This window comes from Euprymna scolopes, chromosome 36 (genome assembly GCF_053919585.1).
Source record: "Euprymna scolopes isolate OS-2025 chromosome 36, ASM5391958v1, whole genome shotgun sequence".
NCBI classification, from domain to species: domain Eukaryota; kingdom Metazoa; phylum Mollusca; class Cephalopoda; order Sepiida; family Sepiolidae; genus Euprymna; species Euprymna scolopes.
Window position 1 is genome coordinate 63,008,519 of NC_136517.1, and position 14,646 is coordinate 63,023,164.

A 14,646-nucleotide genomic window follows, 5' to 3' on the forward strand; every position below is an offset into this window, starting at 1 on the left:
CTCCTGACTCCTTGACCCTATGTGAAAATCTATTTTGCAGATCCATATACCAGCCTCCCACATCTATTCAGCATTTTATAAATACTTTTCATGTATATCATTTTCGACGTTTAACATTCACTTGCATGATAAATATACTCACATATAAACTCTACCAGCTTTATAGAATAAGTTAAGATAACAAAGGGATAAAAAAATTTACAATTAAATTTTATTATGCTATCAGTTCAAAATAGAATACAATATTTAGGGATAGGGAAACCTCTTTAGGCCATGGCATTTCGAAGCCAAACGCTTCTCATCAGAAGAGGGGGATAAAGACATTATATAGAGAATAATATTTTAAAAGATAATACTGCCTTTATGGAATGAGGATCAAAGGTAAAACAGGAAAAGCCATAAAGGGCTATAGTAGCATGGATTGCTTATTATTGAAATATCATATACATGTATATATATATATATATATATATATATATATATATATATATATACAAGTAAAATTATGAATGTTGGCTTTGGGTGGGGGGGGGCAAGTAAGTAAGAACAACAGTCATTTGTTAAAGTGTAGAATAATTAACAGTCAAAAAATGTAAATAACAAAAATCAACAAATACCTGATACCAAACGCAGTAAAATTCAAGTATCTTTTATATATGCTGAAACTGTTTAATTTTTTTTTTTTTTTAATTTTATTTCTTTTAGCTGATTGTTTGTCGTTTAACCATTGGGGACTTCATTCTTGAAAAATTGTATTAAAAAATCTATGATTATCACTAACTTTACATTTGGGAGTGCAACTCGAACTTAGTGTTAGTGGTAGAATAAGTCATTTGTTTATAACTTGAGAAATTAAGCCCGTTAAGCGATTGTTTTAGCATGTTAAAAGTATACAGGTTGGTAGATAATTAAATACTACTGTGTTTGGTATGAGTTTTTTTTTGTTTTTGTTTTTTTTGCTGTTATTTTTGCTTTTTACAATTTTCAACTGTTAACTTTTTTACACTTTAACCAAGTGAATAGATCGTATTTTAAACTACAGAGGCTGAACGCCCACCCCCCACTTGGAAAAAGCGATTTTATAGCGAGTTTTAAGAATAGTTAGGCGAAAAAAATGGTGAAAAATAAAACAAATAGTCAATAAATTATTGTTACCAAAGGCGATAAATGTTACTTTTCTACCTACATGAATTAGTTTGTTTTAAAGTGTTTTCAAGCGCTTTTCTTTATTTTGTCATTTAAAATTGTGGGTGTGTGGATGCCAAATATCTCCAGATTTTCTAGAAAAAACCTGCTAGCCACTAGATCAAAATTTTCCTTGCTAGATTGCAAACGAAATTTCCAGATCTAGCAAAAGACCGCTAAATTGGCATCTGTTTCATAATATCTCTTTCGCCTAGGTCCGAATCACTACTTGAGTGCATGGCTATCAAGCTTACTTTAATTTGCAAGTTATATAGAGCATAAAACAAGTACTAATTATCTTATATATGTTTATGCCATCATTACGCTATTACTCTAGCTAGACTAGTATTTTTCCTAACCTTTTTTATCTTTGGAACCTATTTTATGGAGACAGATTTTAGCTAGGATCTATTTGGCTTTGATATTTGCCATTGTGAGATGCAAAGGGCCAAAATACCAAAGTCCGTCTATTCTATGAAAAGATGTATCTGCTGGCAGTCATACCTTGTCTAATTTTACAGGCCGACATTGTTCGATAATACCATTATCTTAGCAGTATCATAAATTATTTCACAATTTAAAGTCATTTCCTCAAATATTGACAATATTAAAGGGAAAAATATATTATGTGGTCACTTTTTTCTGGTAATTTGCAACTCTCCACCCTAGCCCTGTTACTATTCCAACATCGACCTACCCTAACCAGTATATCACTATTTGTCTTTACCAAAGTCACATTACACAATGCACAAGATTTGGCCAAGATTTTTTTTTTTTTTTTACTATTATGGTTATGGGTTAATGCATAAATATCTGATACACTTAGGTCTAATTTGCAATTGTCTTTATAACATGAGTTTTTAATTAGATTAAAATGCTTCATAAATTTCTTTACTCTGATTCCTATTTTTCATTGGTTCACTTGTAGGTTTATTATATTCATTAGTAACCCCTGTTTTCAATTTCGTTATTTCAAACCACTAAATTTGATAAATGTATGATTTTCATATTCTGAAGTAGCTTTGTCATAATCTAGCATATTTCTATTAACGAAAAATGTGATAAACTACCGAAAATGAAGGAAAAGAAAAATCACTGGGATACACTGTTTCAGCCATAATCAGCTATTTTTGTTTAGATTAGTTAATCATATACAATGTTGTCACATGGTGGCAGCACAAATTGATTTACGCCCATTTTTTTTGGATACGATTGTAATTCGGGATCGATCCTGGACTAATCAAATTGCCAAATTCCATTCAGGAACTGGATAACTTTCGGATTACAATCTGATTGAGTGAGATCACTGGATAACAAAGACAGAATTTTCATTGATCATGTGTGACGTCACAACCAAAGCAAAAAAAGCTGTCCAGACAAGATTTGCAGTGATCTGATAAACCGAAATATTTTAATGAAGTAGAAGCATTGCAGGACAGTACGAGGGCAGAGCAGTAGCTCTAGATATATCTAAGGCTTTTGACAGGGTATGGAATGAGGGTCTCCTCAGGAAAATTAAATCATACGGCATCACTGGTAGAATACTTAACATAATTAAATCTTTCTTAGATAAGAGAAAAATGCAGGTTGTCCTCGACAGTCGTACATCTAAACAGTGTGATATAAATGCGGGAGTGCCTCAGGGGTCTATCCTTGGGCCTCTATTGTTCCTAATATTTATTAATGACCTCCCCAACAAAACTGTCTCTGAGATGGGTATATATGCTGATGACACCACACTCTATAACAGGCATGACAGGAAAACAAATGAACACATAACTGAAGAAATGGCAAAAATACTAGAGGATAATCTCCAATCTGTAGTGGAATGGGGACATAAATGGATGGTTACATTCAATGCTGCCAAGACTAAACTGGTTTCCTTCAATAATTACAAGAAACCTTCTCTGCCACCAATAGCAATGGCCAGTGACTTCCTGTCTGAGAGTACATCTTTCAAACTGCTTGGCCTAACGTTCACAGGAAACATGAGTTGGAACAATTATATTGAAAACATTGCCAAGGCCGCTGCGAAAAAGGTAGGCTCTCTCTACCGTGCTAGAAAACTACTGACACCTGAAAGTATCCTTTACCTCTATAAGGCCACCATTCGCCCATGTATGGAGTATTGTTGTCACATTTGGGCTGGTGCATCTGCTACTAGTCTCTCGCTCCTAGATAAGGTTCAAAAGAGAGTCGCCAATCTGATAGGCCCTGAACTGGCATCTAAGCTTCAGCCTCTGTCCCATCGTCGAAACGTTGCATCCCTCTGCCTGTTCTACAAGTATTTTAATGGTGAATGCTCTGACGAACTGCAGACACTTGTGTCCCCACGACGTAGACACCCTCGACAAACCCGACAGGCAGCTAAATCCCACCCCCACACAGTAGAGATCCCTAGATGTAAAAGATCTTTCTACTCCAGTAGTTTCTTCCCTAGAACCGCTAGATTCTGGAATTCCATTCCAGGTCCCTGTTTCCCTAACTGTACTGACATGCAGAAGTTCAAGTGTAACGTGAACTGACATCTTGCTGCCCAAATCCCAACATAGTGCCCCAGCAGTTGCTGCCCCTGATAGTAGCCCCCTACACCAAAGTGGCAATGTGCCTTGTTTGGGGTGAAAATGTAATTAAAAAAAAAAAAAAATATGAGATCTCAAAAAATAAGAACAAGACATTACAAAAACTGCTAAATTGTGTAACTGATAAAACCAAACAGGAAAACCATTTAAAAATTTTTTTTTTGAACTCAAGAAGTCGGAGTCGGATAAAAAATTCCGACTCAGACTCCTAGTACTTTTAGAAATCCGACTCAGACTCCAGCTAAAACCTCCGACTCCCTCCGACTCCGCAACCCTGGTGATAGCAACAGATTTCAAAATGTTGATAGTCAAGCTATGATAAGCAACGGGATCTTGAGGACACTGTCCTTCACCAAGTTACACTGATAATGATATCCTTCCTACAAGCATCTATTTATGTTAAAGTAGTTACAAGTGCCTTCAATAAGTTTCCAGACTTTTTGTATAGACATTTAACATTGTCAAAGACTCTTGAAAATTCACTATGTTATTGCTATACATACTATGAGATGGCTGACCAATTTTTGTGATTTCAGGTTCAAATGAACAGGTGCAGCAGAAATTGGAATACACTCTACTAAAGCCCGATTGTCACAGCTGGTGAATTTCAAAAATGCAATCTGGACGTGAGAACACTTTAGAAGAACGATATGCAATAAAATTCTGTTTTGGAACAAATGCCACAAAAATGTACGGAATGCTTCAGACCATCTTGCATGAATTGAGCATCAGTTTTTGAGTGGCATAAGAGATTCAAGGAAGTCTGTGAGGAATGACGAGGTGTGGGAGAAGTAAGGAACTCAGAACACCAGTTAATTGGCCAAATAAAGAATTTCATGGATAAGGACTGTCGTGTGTCTATAGAGACGATAAGTGAACACTTTGATGTCAGTGTGGGAACTGTACATACAATTATTCATGAGGGACTGAAGATGCAGAAGATTTGTACAAAGTTTGTCCCAAGGAGACTTAGAGAAGATCAGAAAGACGTTGTCATGACAGCAGAGAGATGGTTGACCTGATCAATTTTCTATGCTATAGTGACCTGCGATAAAAACTGAATCTACTGCTATGACCCAGAGACAGAATTCCCAATGGAAGCATGCTGGCTCCCCCAGACCCAAGAAGGTCAGAGAGCAAATCCATCCAGAAACTGATGATCTTTTTTTGACAGCTTAGACATGATCTACATGCACTGGGTTCCCACTGGATGGACAATCAACAAGGAATACTATGTTGGGGATTTAAGGGGGAAGAGGAAGAGATTGTTGGAAGAGGCCAGCACTCTTCAAATCGGATCAGTGGCATTTCCACCAGGACAATGCACCAGTCCACAAATCCATCCTTGTCACAGACAATTTGACCAAGATGGACATCAAGACAGTTCCTCACCCTCCCTTTAGTTCAGACCTTGTTCTGTCTTTTAGTTATTCCCTAACTCAAGGAAAACCTTAGAGGTTGTTATTACGAGACAATTGATGAGATGATAGAGTCTGTGATGCGGGTCATCGACACACTTATACAAGAAGACTTCCAGAAGTTATAGGAACGATACAAGTGCATTGCAGCCAGAGAAGATTACTTCAAAGTGGACTAAACATGTATGTACTATCAATAAAAATACCCATACGAAAAAAAAATCTGGAAACTTATTGAAGGAACCTAGAGTTACTTAAAGGACCCATAGTTTTTCACCATCTCTTATAATGCCTAGCCCAGTTAAATAATTTAAGCAGCCATCTAAAGGAAGGAGTTAAATTTGTAATAATAGACAGAGTCAAATTTTTCAATCTCCAAATAATTGACAAACATCTGAATAGTGGAAAATTTTATAATTATTTTGGAGTTCTATGAGTAGGAATTAGACGTTAGATTTTCACACTCTGAAAACTCATTGGACTTGTAAGATATTCTCATTGGATGAAAACCAATGTGTCAACCATTCAGAGTGTTGCTTTCAATCGTTTCACTGCAACAAAAAGGAGATTTTTTATCAACATTGTATGCTATATGAAAAATTGATTTAATAAGCATTCAGCTGAATGGATAGCAGAAGATGCAAATGTCATCAGGTAAGATTTTTGGAATGTGCAACATATTTTGTTCATTGATTACCTTAAGAATGATCAATAACGAATCTTATATAACATTATTGGTGCATTTTAAGGCAGAAAACTCCAAATAAAATGGTCACAAATGAAGAAAATAGAAATATCACCAACACAATGCACTATGCAAAAAAATCACAGCAATGAGAAAAGTATACAAATTGCACATAAAATTGTTTTACTAGATAAGATTTCAAAAGAATGCTCTAGAAAAAGAGATTTGGGTCAAATGAAAAAGAGATATTGGAAACTTGGGCTTATTTTAAGGCAAAAGACAAGCTGTTCTAGAAATGTTAGAAAAGTATAACACCTTAGATCAAGACTATGTTGATGAATAAAGACAAATTTTGCCTAAAAATGTTTATTTTATTAGTTAAGTTTGGAAATTGTTAAGATATGTGCAGAAATAAAGTTGTGTTAAAAAATGTATAAATTTTAATTTTTACATCATTTCAAATTATATTTCTTGATATCTATAAAACTATCAATTCCATATTTTGTTGCTTCAAATTCATAGAAATTTAAAGATTTCCATTTTATAAGCACAACTAATTCATTTACATGTTTGTTTTTCTGATTTCTTCCAACTGAAATTGGGATAATCTTTATTTGGGTGGGGGATATAATTCAATAGAAAGGAAAAGTGCTTAATTGTTTTATGTTTGAAAAAGTATTTTATCACAGCAAAATAATTCCCTTCTGTTTTTTTTCTTTCTGAAATTTTGTACATTCTGAATTTAGCTGCAAGGAATGAACAAAGTTAAAATTTCAATTAACAGTTGATTTTTTTCTCATTAACACGAAATTGGTTTCTATTAAACAAAAAATAAAAAATCTTGTGATTTTGCAATGGCAATTGCTGATGAAGAAGCAGCTTAGGCAAAAGCAATATTTGGTTTTCATTAGAAAAAGAAAAAACTAGAATTGTAAGATTTGCTTTGAATTTAAACACAAATAAAGGAGTGGGGGTGTGCATGATTGGTCTAATCGATACATTCACAGCTTATGGAATCAGTGCTGCAATTCAAATCTATTTGTTCAGTCTTGACAGTTTTTGATTATGAAGAAGTTTCTAAGACGTAAACAATGTCCAGTTTGAGAAAGAAAAAAAAAAAAAAAAAAAAAAAAATGTAAACTAAACATTTGACCATTTGCTTATCACAGGTTGCCACCCATAGCCAAAAAGGGGGCAATTGATGTATTTTGATGCCTTACCGACAGAGTCCTTTTGATTTGGTAGAAGCAATCAAGATAAGTAATATGAGCTAAGTGGATTGTAATATCTAAATATTTATGCTTAATACAATATATTTTTTAAAGCCACTAAATTGTAACACGCTACCCTGGTGTGGTCCATATTTACAGGAAGAATGAAAAATTGGACAATTTTTGCATGGTGGTACGGTCAAAGGAATAGGGAGGGAATTCCAAAGGCAGGTGGTCCAAGGAAAAGAGTGATTAGAGCAGAAAATCTTCCAGAATATAGGGACATCTACAGTGAAGGGGTGGGATTTTGTTGCTACTCAGGTGAATTGGAGGGGGATTATTTACATTGATGGGATACAAGTGCAACAATAAGTTTATCCGAGCACATTTTGTGGAAATAATTTTAAACAATGAAGACCATCAATAGATTATCATAGTTTTCATATGATTTATGTTCAACTTTATGGTTGATCAATTATGACCAACTATAATGTAATAATATGAAAGCAGTGTGCAACTCAATAAACCTAACATTTTGCAACCTTGTAGGTGTCTTCAGTCATGGTAGGAGTGACTGAAACGTGCTATGAATTTGATCATTCAAACTCCTCCACATGATTACTATGATATTGATACGAGATCCATATACTTAAGGATTGTGTGCATTTTTCCAGCTCTCCTGAATACTCTCCCAGTCTAAACCAAACAGACATACACTTGATGTTGTATTTGCATTAGTTTCACTTGAAATGATTTAAATAATTACTAAAAATAAACTTATGTCGGAAATTTTTATCTTCATAAATAATTTCTAGAATGCACAAATCGGGTTATAAGTATAGAGAAATTGTATTGAAAAAAGAAACTCTGGAACTTTATGGTATCCAACCGAAAAGATGGCAGAGGGTAACTAGGGTAATCATTTTTTTTTTTTACAAATAAATTCTTTGCTTTTCACGAGACAATAGATGATAGATACTAGAGAGTGGGAGGAGGGAGTAATCAACTATATACAACAGATGCGTGAAAACAGCCGAGCATCTTAGGTTTATTTTAAAACATATTGTTAATGCTAGACAAGATTATTGGGAGATTAGAAGCAATGAACAAGCAATGAACAAGCAATAAACAAGCAATGAATGATATAAAAAAATCAAACTTACCTGTGATATCAGATATTTTGCAACTCTTTCAACAAGTCTTCCTCGAGGGATGGAGAGTATCATATCAAGCATGTCACCCTGAAGTTTCTCCATCACAACAAATATCTGCAAAAGTCAATTAGCAAATAATTAGGCATTTCAAAGATCAAATACACATCCTACAGCTATAGATCAAATACACATCCTACAGCTATAGATCAAATACACATCCTACAGCTATAGATCAAATATTTAAGCATTTTAAGGATCCATCAAGACATACAGTTATAATTCTTGTTTTTTTGTTGTTGTTTTTTTTTTTTTTACAAACTCCTTCTCGGGTTGTGGCGAGAGTACAATTGTGAACCATTACAAGGATAAAGAAGATGTTCTAGATAAAAGTAATTCCAGAAGCTTAAAAATTGAATGGATTAGACTCTGAAAGTGATTGAGAGAATAATTGAACAGCAAGTCAGATAAGCAGAGATAAGATGCAGTTTGGTTTTATCTGATCAGTAGATGACATAGGAGTGTCATATCTTTTGCTGATCATTCTACAAGCAATTTGATCTGTAAATGATGAAAATATAAAATAGTAAAAAATTCAGCTCAAAAAATGTTAATGTTCTTCGTGATGTTTGATGAGATTGACATGATACAAATGAAGATGGTGTTTGCTTATTCAAAATAATTTTTCAAAGATAATTGGATTGGAAGCATACTAATTGCTTCCTTTTTATCAAATGAACTGCAATGAAAAAGATGACATGGAGTGAAGGGAAGATCAATAAAGGATTTGTGCAAGTGATATTTAAGCAAATTCACTTCATTGTACCTATTTACTATGCCTCCCCACAAGACAGAGTTAGACACCAGGGTCGTTTTTTAACGTGGAGAAAAGGTACAAAAATAAAAATGGTCTCAGTCGTGAAGGATTTCTCCTCCACTGAAAGAACGAGAAATGGAAGTGCCGCATCTGAAGAACAGATACTACACTTTGATCTTGGCCAAAAGATTGTAAACAAAAACAGGAATGGATTCATTCTTAAATGTATTCAATTAGCATGAATATGCGTGACAGACCAACAAAAGAGCCATTTCAAACCTAGGCATGACAGACATTGATTGACAGTGTCTTATAGAGATGAGTGGTTGTTTTTAAAAATTCTGCTTTAATATTTTAAATGTCATAAAACAAGTTTTTATTGTTTTTTTTTTTTTATCTCAAATAGATTTATCACTCCTAAAGTTAACTGTTAAAAGTGGTGGCAATGTATACCACCTTGGACTAATAATTATGGCTGTAACTCAAAAAAAAAAAAAAAAATCCAGGAATCTGCATCAGGATACACCATCCTATGGTTGTCTCCTCCTCTGTGTGTAGCAAGAAATGACATGTTAGGTGTGGAACCACAAATCAATGGTATAAAAGTGGCAATGTTGCTTCTACATCATTTCTTTGTGTGTTCGATACTAAACCTTTCAACTTTGCATGCAATCACCGAGCCTTGCTGTTCTGTGTCAAGGGTAAAAATTTTCAATCCTGCAGATTAACAAACAGCTAGAGAACTTGCAGATGAAAGACCTCAACCATGATCTTTGTGGGTTCTTTGCAAAACTTTGATTTGCTTAAGAGGCAAAAACAAAGCAAACTCATAGAAAAGGTGGGGACTGTGAAAATTTGCTATTTTTACCACACCTTTCCTCTCCCTATTAGGCCTTAATGGGAAGAAGACAAATACAGATCAGAACGAAACCATCTGATGTTTAACCTACCCTTTCAGGAGTCTCAAACATTTGCTCCAGATTAACGACGCCTGGGTGTTGCAAGGTCTACAAAGAAAAACGTAGAAAAAGATTAATGAAAAATGCAATCAGTAAGAATAAAAAATTATGACAAAATTTTTTTATAAAATAACAATGCATAAATTATAGGATTTATTCAAGATTAAACTGAATAAATTATGCAAATGAAAATTATGCAAATGAAAAAAAATATTGTTTCATTGCAACTTTAAAAAAAAAAAAAATTTTTTTTAAGATTTGACATTTTTTTCTAATATTTTACTTTAAAAAATTTTTTTTTTCAAATGAGGTCTTGTTTCAATCATCCACATCTTGGATTATACAATGACAATCTTGGACTGTATAACAATTTCTATCTATTTACCTCTGATTACCCAATGGCAACTGTCTATGAGAGATGTTCAATAAATAGTGTCCCTGACAGTTCCAGTTGTATGATTTAGCTGAAATTTTGCATGTTCAATGATTAATATCTCTGAGTTATGTGACAAATTACAGTTCTTAACTAATTGTCATTTTTGGGTTATAGGTGTTTGAACTGTCAAGTGTGAAATGGAACCTGCTTAGTGCATAAGGGGATGTGCATCCTTTCACATACAAAAACTAGTTTTTGTATGTGAAAGGATACACATCCCCCTATGCTCCTAACCTTGCACCCTCTTTCACTTCTTCCCAGTGGATTTTAGAAAGAAAGCGTTTCCCAGATGATGCAGCCTTAATTTCCAAAGTCAAGTCATGGTTGGAGAACCAACCTAGAGTGTTCTGAACAAACAGTCTTCCAAGCTGCATTAAATAATAGGAGAAATCTGTAACTGTGGGTGGTTCCTATGTAGAGAAAGACAATAATTGTCAAGTTTCGTTGTTCTGCTGCTATGAGAGTATTTACTTATTGAACGACCCTTGAATCTACTTCAAACTGCTCAGCAACCATCATCTGTTCATCTCTTCCATCATACAAATTTGGTTTTCCCATCTTTATTATTTTAGAAGTTGTAACTTCTGATTTTCTCCAGAGCAACCTGAAGCCACACATCAAATTCAAAACCCAATATTGAGGGATATTAAAAAAAAGAAAAAGATGCAAATATTACCAAAGAACATTACAAACACCAAAAATATGTGTGAAAGATAGGATTTGGAATTTAAGCCAATTTATGAATTCATTGCTGTAGACAATTCCATTATTTGCTAATGTCTGTAATTAAGGAATGGTGTGGCTGGGAGAAGTCAGGAAAAATCACAAGACTTAAAATATTTGTTGTGTTATTGAATGAATACAGAATAAAAAGTAAGTGTCATCCAATTACTGTGTTATGCATTGCTAGGTGACACACTTCTACAAACGTTTAGAAAAAAATCAGACTTTCATAGTTACAGATGAACTAAATAACCTATACCCCCACCCCACCTCTCCTGGACACTGACTCAGTTTACATATGAAAATCAGACTTTTATTGTTATGGATTGCTCTATACCCTCACCACACTTTTTTTTTAATATTATCTGTTATGGGTTGAATGGTAATAAAATGAAGGAATACAGGACTTTTAGGAACGAACATTTATTCACATATATTACAGGCAAAAGCAGGTTGAGCAATACCATTCCTCAACATCTTAGTTGGTTCTGGTGATGTTTGTGGGTATATGTTGGTCCTTATACCATGTCACTGACTCTTAGTAATTATACCCACCTCCCAGAATGAGGTGTTGTTTTTATAACTTTTGAAAAACACTCACCTGATCTGAAACATTTACTGGATACACAAGTGGTCACTAGTGGCCTTGACTGTTTGGGTAAGAGCTTGTCAAAAATGAATCTCACTTTCCGCACAAACATCGTTTTTGCAGGTGAGACTGCTGTTGGTGTGTTCGGGTTGGGTGTAATCCTATACACGTGTAGAAATTGTTGAAGTGCTTCATCTGTTGGGGTCCCTTGAGCCTTCTTAGATAGCAAACTAAGAAGGCTCAAGGGACCCCAAGAGATGAAGCACTTCAACAATTGGCTTGGGGAATTCTTTTGGCGCTGGGTTTTTTAGCTTCCGGCTTTGCAGTTTCAGTTTTTTTGCCTCCTTTGGCAAATTCTGTTGAAGCTTCCTTTTTCGATTTCTCTGTTGCTGCAAATGGGACATTTCGTTTCTTCTTGAAAACGTGCAGAGTGGTTTCTTTTAGTTCGAATCTTGCTATAGCCTTTGTACATTTTCCTAGTCCTGGTGACAATACTTCTGGAAATTTTTCTTAACTCGTCCTTCAGTTGTAGCATTTCCATAGACGAGTCTTTTACCCTATGACAGAATTTATTCATAGGTTGGTCCCACAATTTGAATCGCTCCATCCAATCAGTACAGAACAGATTTTCGGATGTCCTATGTACATACACTTTCACTTTTTTAGTAACACCATTTAAGGTCATGGGGAGTGTGAGCTCTCCCTCAAATTTCACTTTATCGACTGTTACACCTCGAGCTGATTTATTCGTCTTCCGCATGGTTGGTTTCCTTAGCCTTTTCCACATCTTAAGATTAATGATGGACAGGTCTGATCTGGAGTCCAATTCTAGATGAACAGTTTTATTTGTGATGTCAACTGTGACATATTTGCGTCAGTTCTTCTCTGAATCCAATTCGAATCTAGTCTGTCGGACGCTGTTATTGTCCTTTTTCCTGCACTGAATTGCTTTGTGGCCCTTCCTGTCAAATTCATTGCAATACTTATATTTAAAAAAAAATTGACTCGACCAATGTTTCCCGCCACAGCGATAGCACAGGCTTGTAGGGGATCCGGGTCTTGTGACTGGGTGGTACTTATTAGGTGTAGCCTGAGTTTTCTTTCTTCCAGCTTTGCTTTTTCAGGGTGAGTATTTTTCCAGTCTGAAGGCTGTCCTAATGAATGTTGTGCCTGACTCCTCGACGGGTCTCGAGTTGTTCCTTACGCGGACTACTCGTTGACAATCCTCAGCCAACTTTTGGAGGGTGAGGCCCTGCTCGCTCTCAAGTCTAGAGAGAACGTGTTGTCTAATTTCAGTGTTTTTGGATGCGACTAGACCCTGCACAAAAATTAAACACTTGAAGTCATCTGCCAATAAATCAGATAGACGGAAATCATCACAGTGTTTATTTATCACAGACGTGAAGGTCAGGTAATCGTCGTCATTGCTTTTTTGCAGGTTCAAGCACTTCCATCTTCTATGAAAGAGTGTAGAATTCGGGCTGAACAGTTCAGATAAAAGTTTGACGCTTCAGAAAATTCCAATTCACTCGTCTTCCTGGGGAGAATATAATCCACAAACTTGCTATGTTTTGTGGTCCCTAATTTCCTCAAAAGTAGGCGAACTTTCTTAGCATTGCTCCACGGTGAATAGATCCTCATATCTCCAATAGAAAGCATCAAATGTCCCATCCAACACACACAAAAAAAACAGCCATTTTGGTTAACTTCCAGACAATTCCACAATTATTTTTATTCTTTTGCAACTGTATGGTATCACAGTATATTTTTTTGTTTGTTTTTGTTTCACAAGTAAAAAATTTTTTTTTGTCCACCCTCATATTGGGTTATCTCTAAGGTTTTTTTTATCAAGAAGCGAAGGATACATTGCTCCCTCCTCATACGTACACACTCAAGGAAAGGATATTTTTATTATTATTATTATTATTATTTTATCTCTCTTGTTCAGTCAAAAACAAAAATAAATTTCTTTTTGTGTGCTTGGAAAAAAAGCCATTACAAGATGGAGATTAAAACAGTATTAATACAGCTAATCAAGGCCCAGATGGACCATCAGCAGAAGGCTGAGGAAAATTTAAAAGAACGTGATAAACAGCTCCAGTTACAATTTCAATAGAGGCAACAAGCGTTGGAAGAGAGAATGCTACTTCAACAACAGAGACGAGAAAAGCTATTGTTAAAAATATTCCATAGAACGGAACACAGGGACGACAGTTTTGCTTTTTCCCAAAGTACAATATGGAACGTTATAGAAATGTTCAACTACCTGAGGAAGTGACGTCATCAGATAGTCCGTTAATCCCATGGAGAGGTGTCTCCAAGATTATCACAGAATACACTAATACAAAACCAGCAATAACAATAAAGCTAGAAACAAGTTTTTATGAGAGTTTTGTTCATAATAAACTACTGATTGTTTTCCTCATCTAAATGTCCAGCACACACACACACACACACACATATATATATATTAGTGTTGGGACGATTAATCGGAAAAATCAGAAGATTTGGGTGTATCAAAATGGGGAAAAATGAAGCCTATTTTCCAATGCCAAAACGATTCTTTTGTCTTTTTTATTTGATTATGTTTAAACCAAAATCTTCAAATATATAATATAAAGGGAAAATTATTCCCAACTCGTATTTAGGTAAAAATGCACTTTTGTAAATATTTGAATTCATTCAAAACATATTGCAAAAACAAATAACATCTAAATAAATCGTGATACATCCAGAGAGTCGAGCGAAATGGACGCACGGGTAAAGGGTTGAGGTTCCTTACCGCAGGGTCCTGATTTCGAATCTCGCTAGATTCAGCCACTCTGAGGAGTCATAGACGACGAAACACGTGTCAGTGGATAATTATATTTTAAAAAGTATATATATATAT

General features: G+C 34.9%; 1 protein-coding gene across 3 annotated transcripts in view; it reads right to left on the reverse strand.

Moving 5' to 3' along the window:
• Positions 1-14,646, reverse strand: part of LOC145260539 (serine/threonine-protein kinase D3-like) — a 370,628-nt gene that overhangs the window by 35,129 nt on the left and 320,853 nt on the right. For all 3 annotated transcript variants that reach the window (XM_080118751.1, XM_080118754.1, XM_080118753.1), the window contains exons 14-15: positions 10,000-10,056; positions 8,245-8,349 (exon numbers count right to left, since the gene is read on the reverse strand). In XM_080118751.1, coding sequence (XP_079974877.1) covers positions 8,245-8,349; positions 10,000-10,056 — 162 coding nt within the window. The remainder of the gene's footprint in view (positions 1-8,244; positions 8,350-9,999; positions 10,057-14,646) is intronic.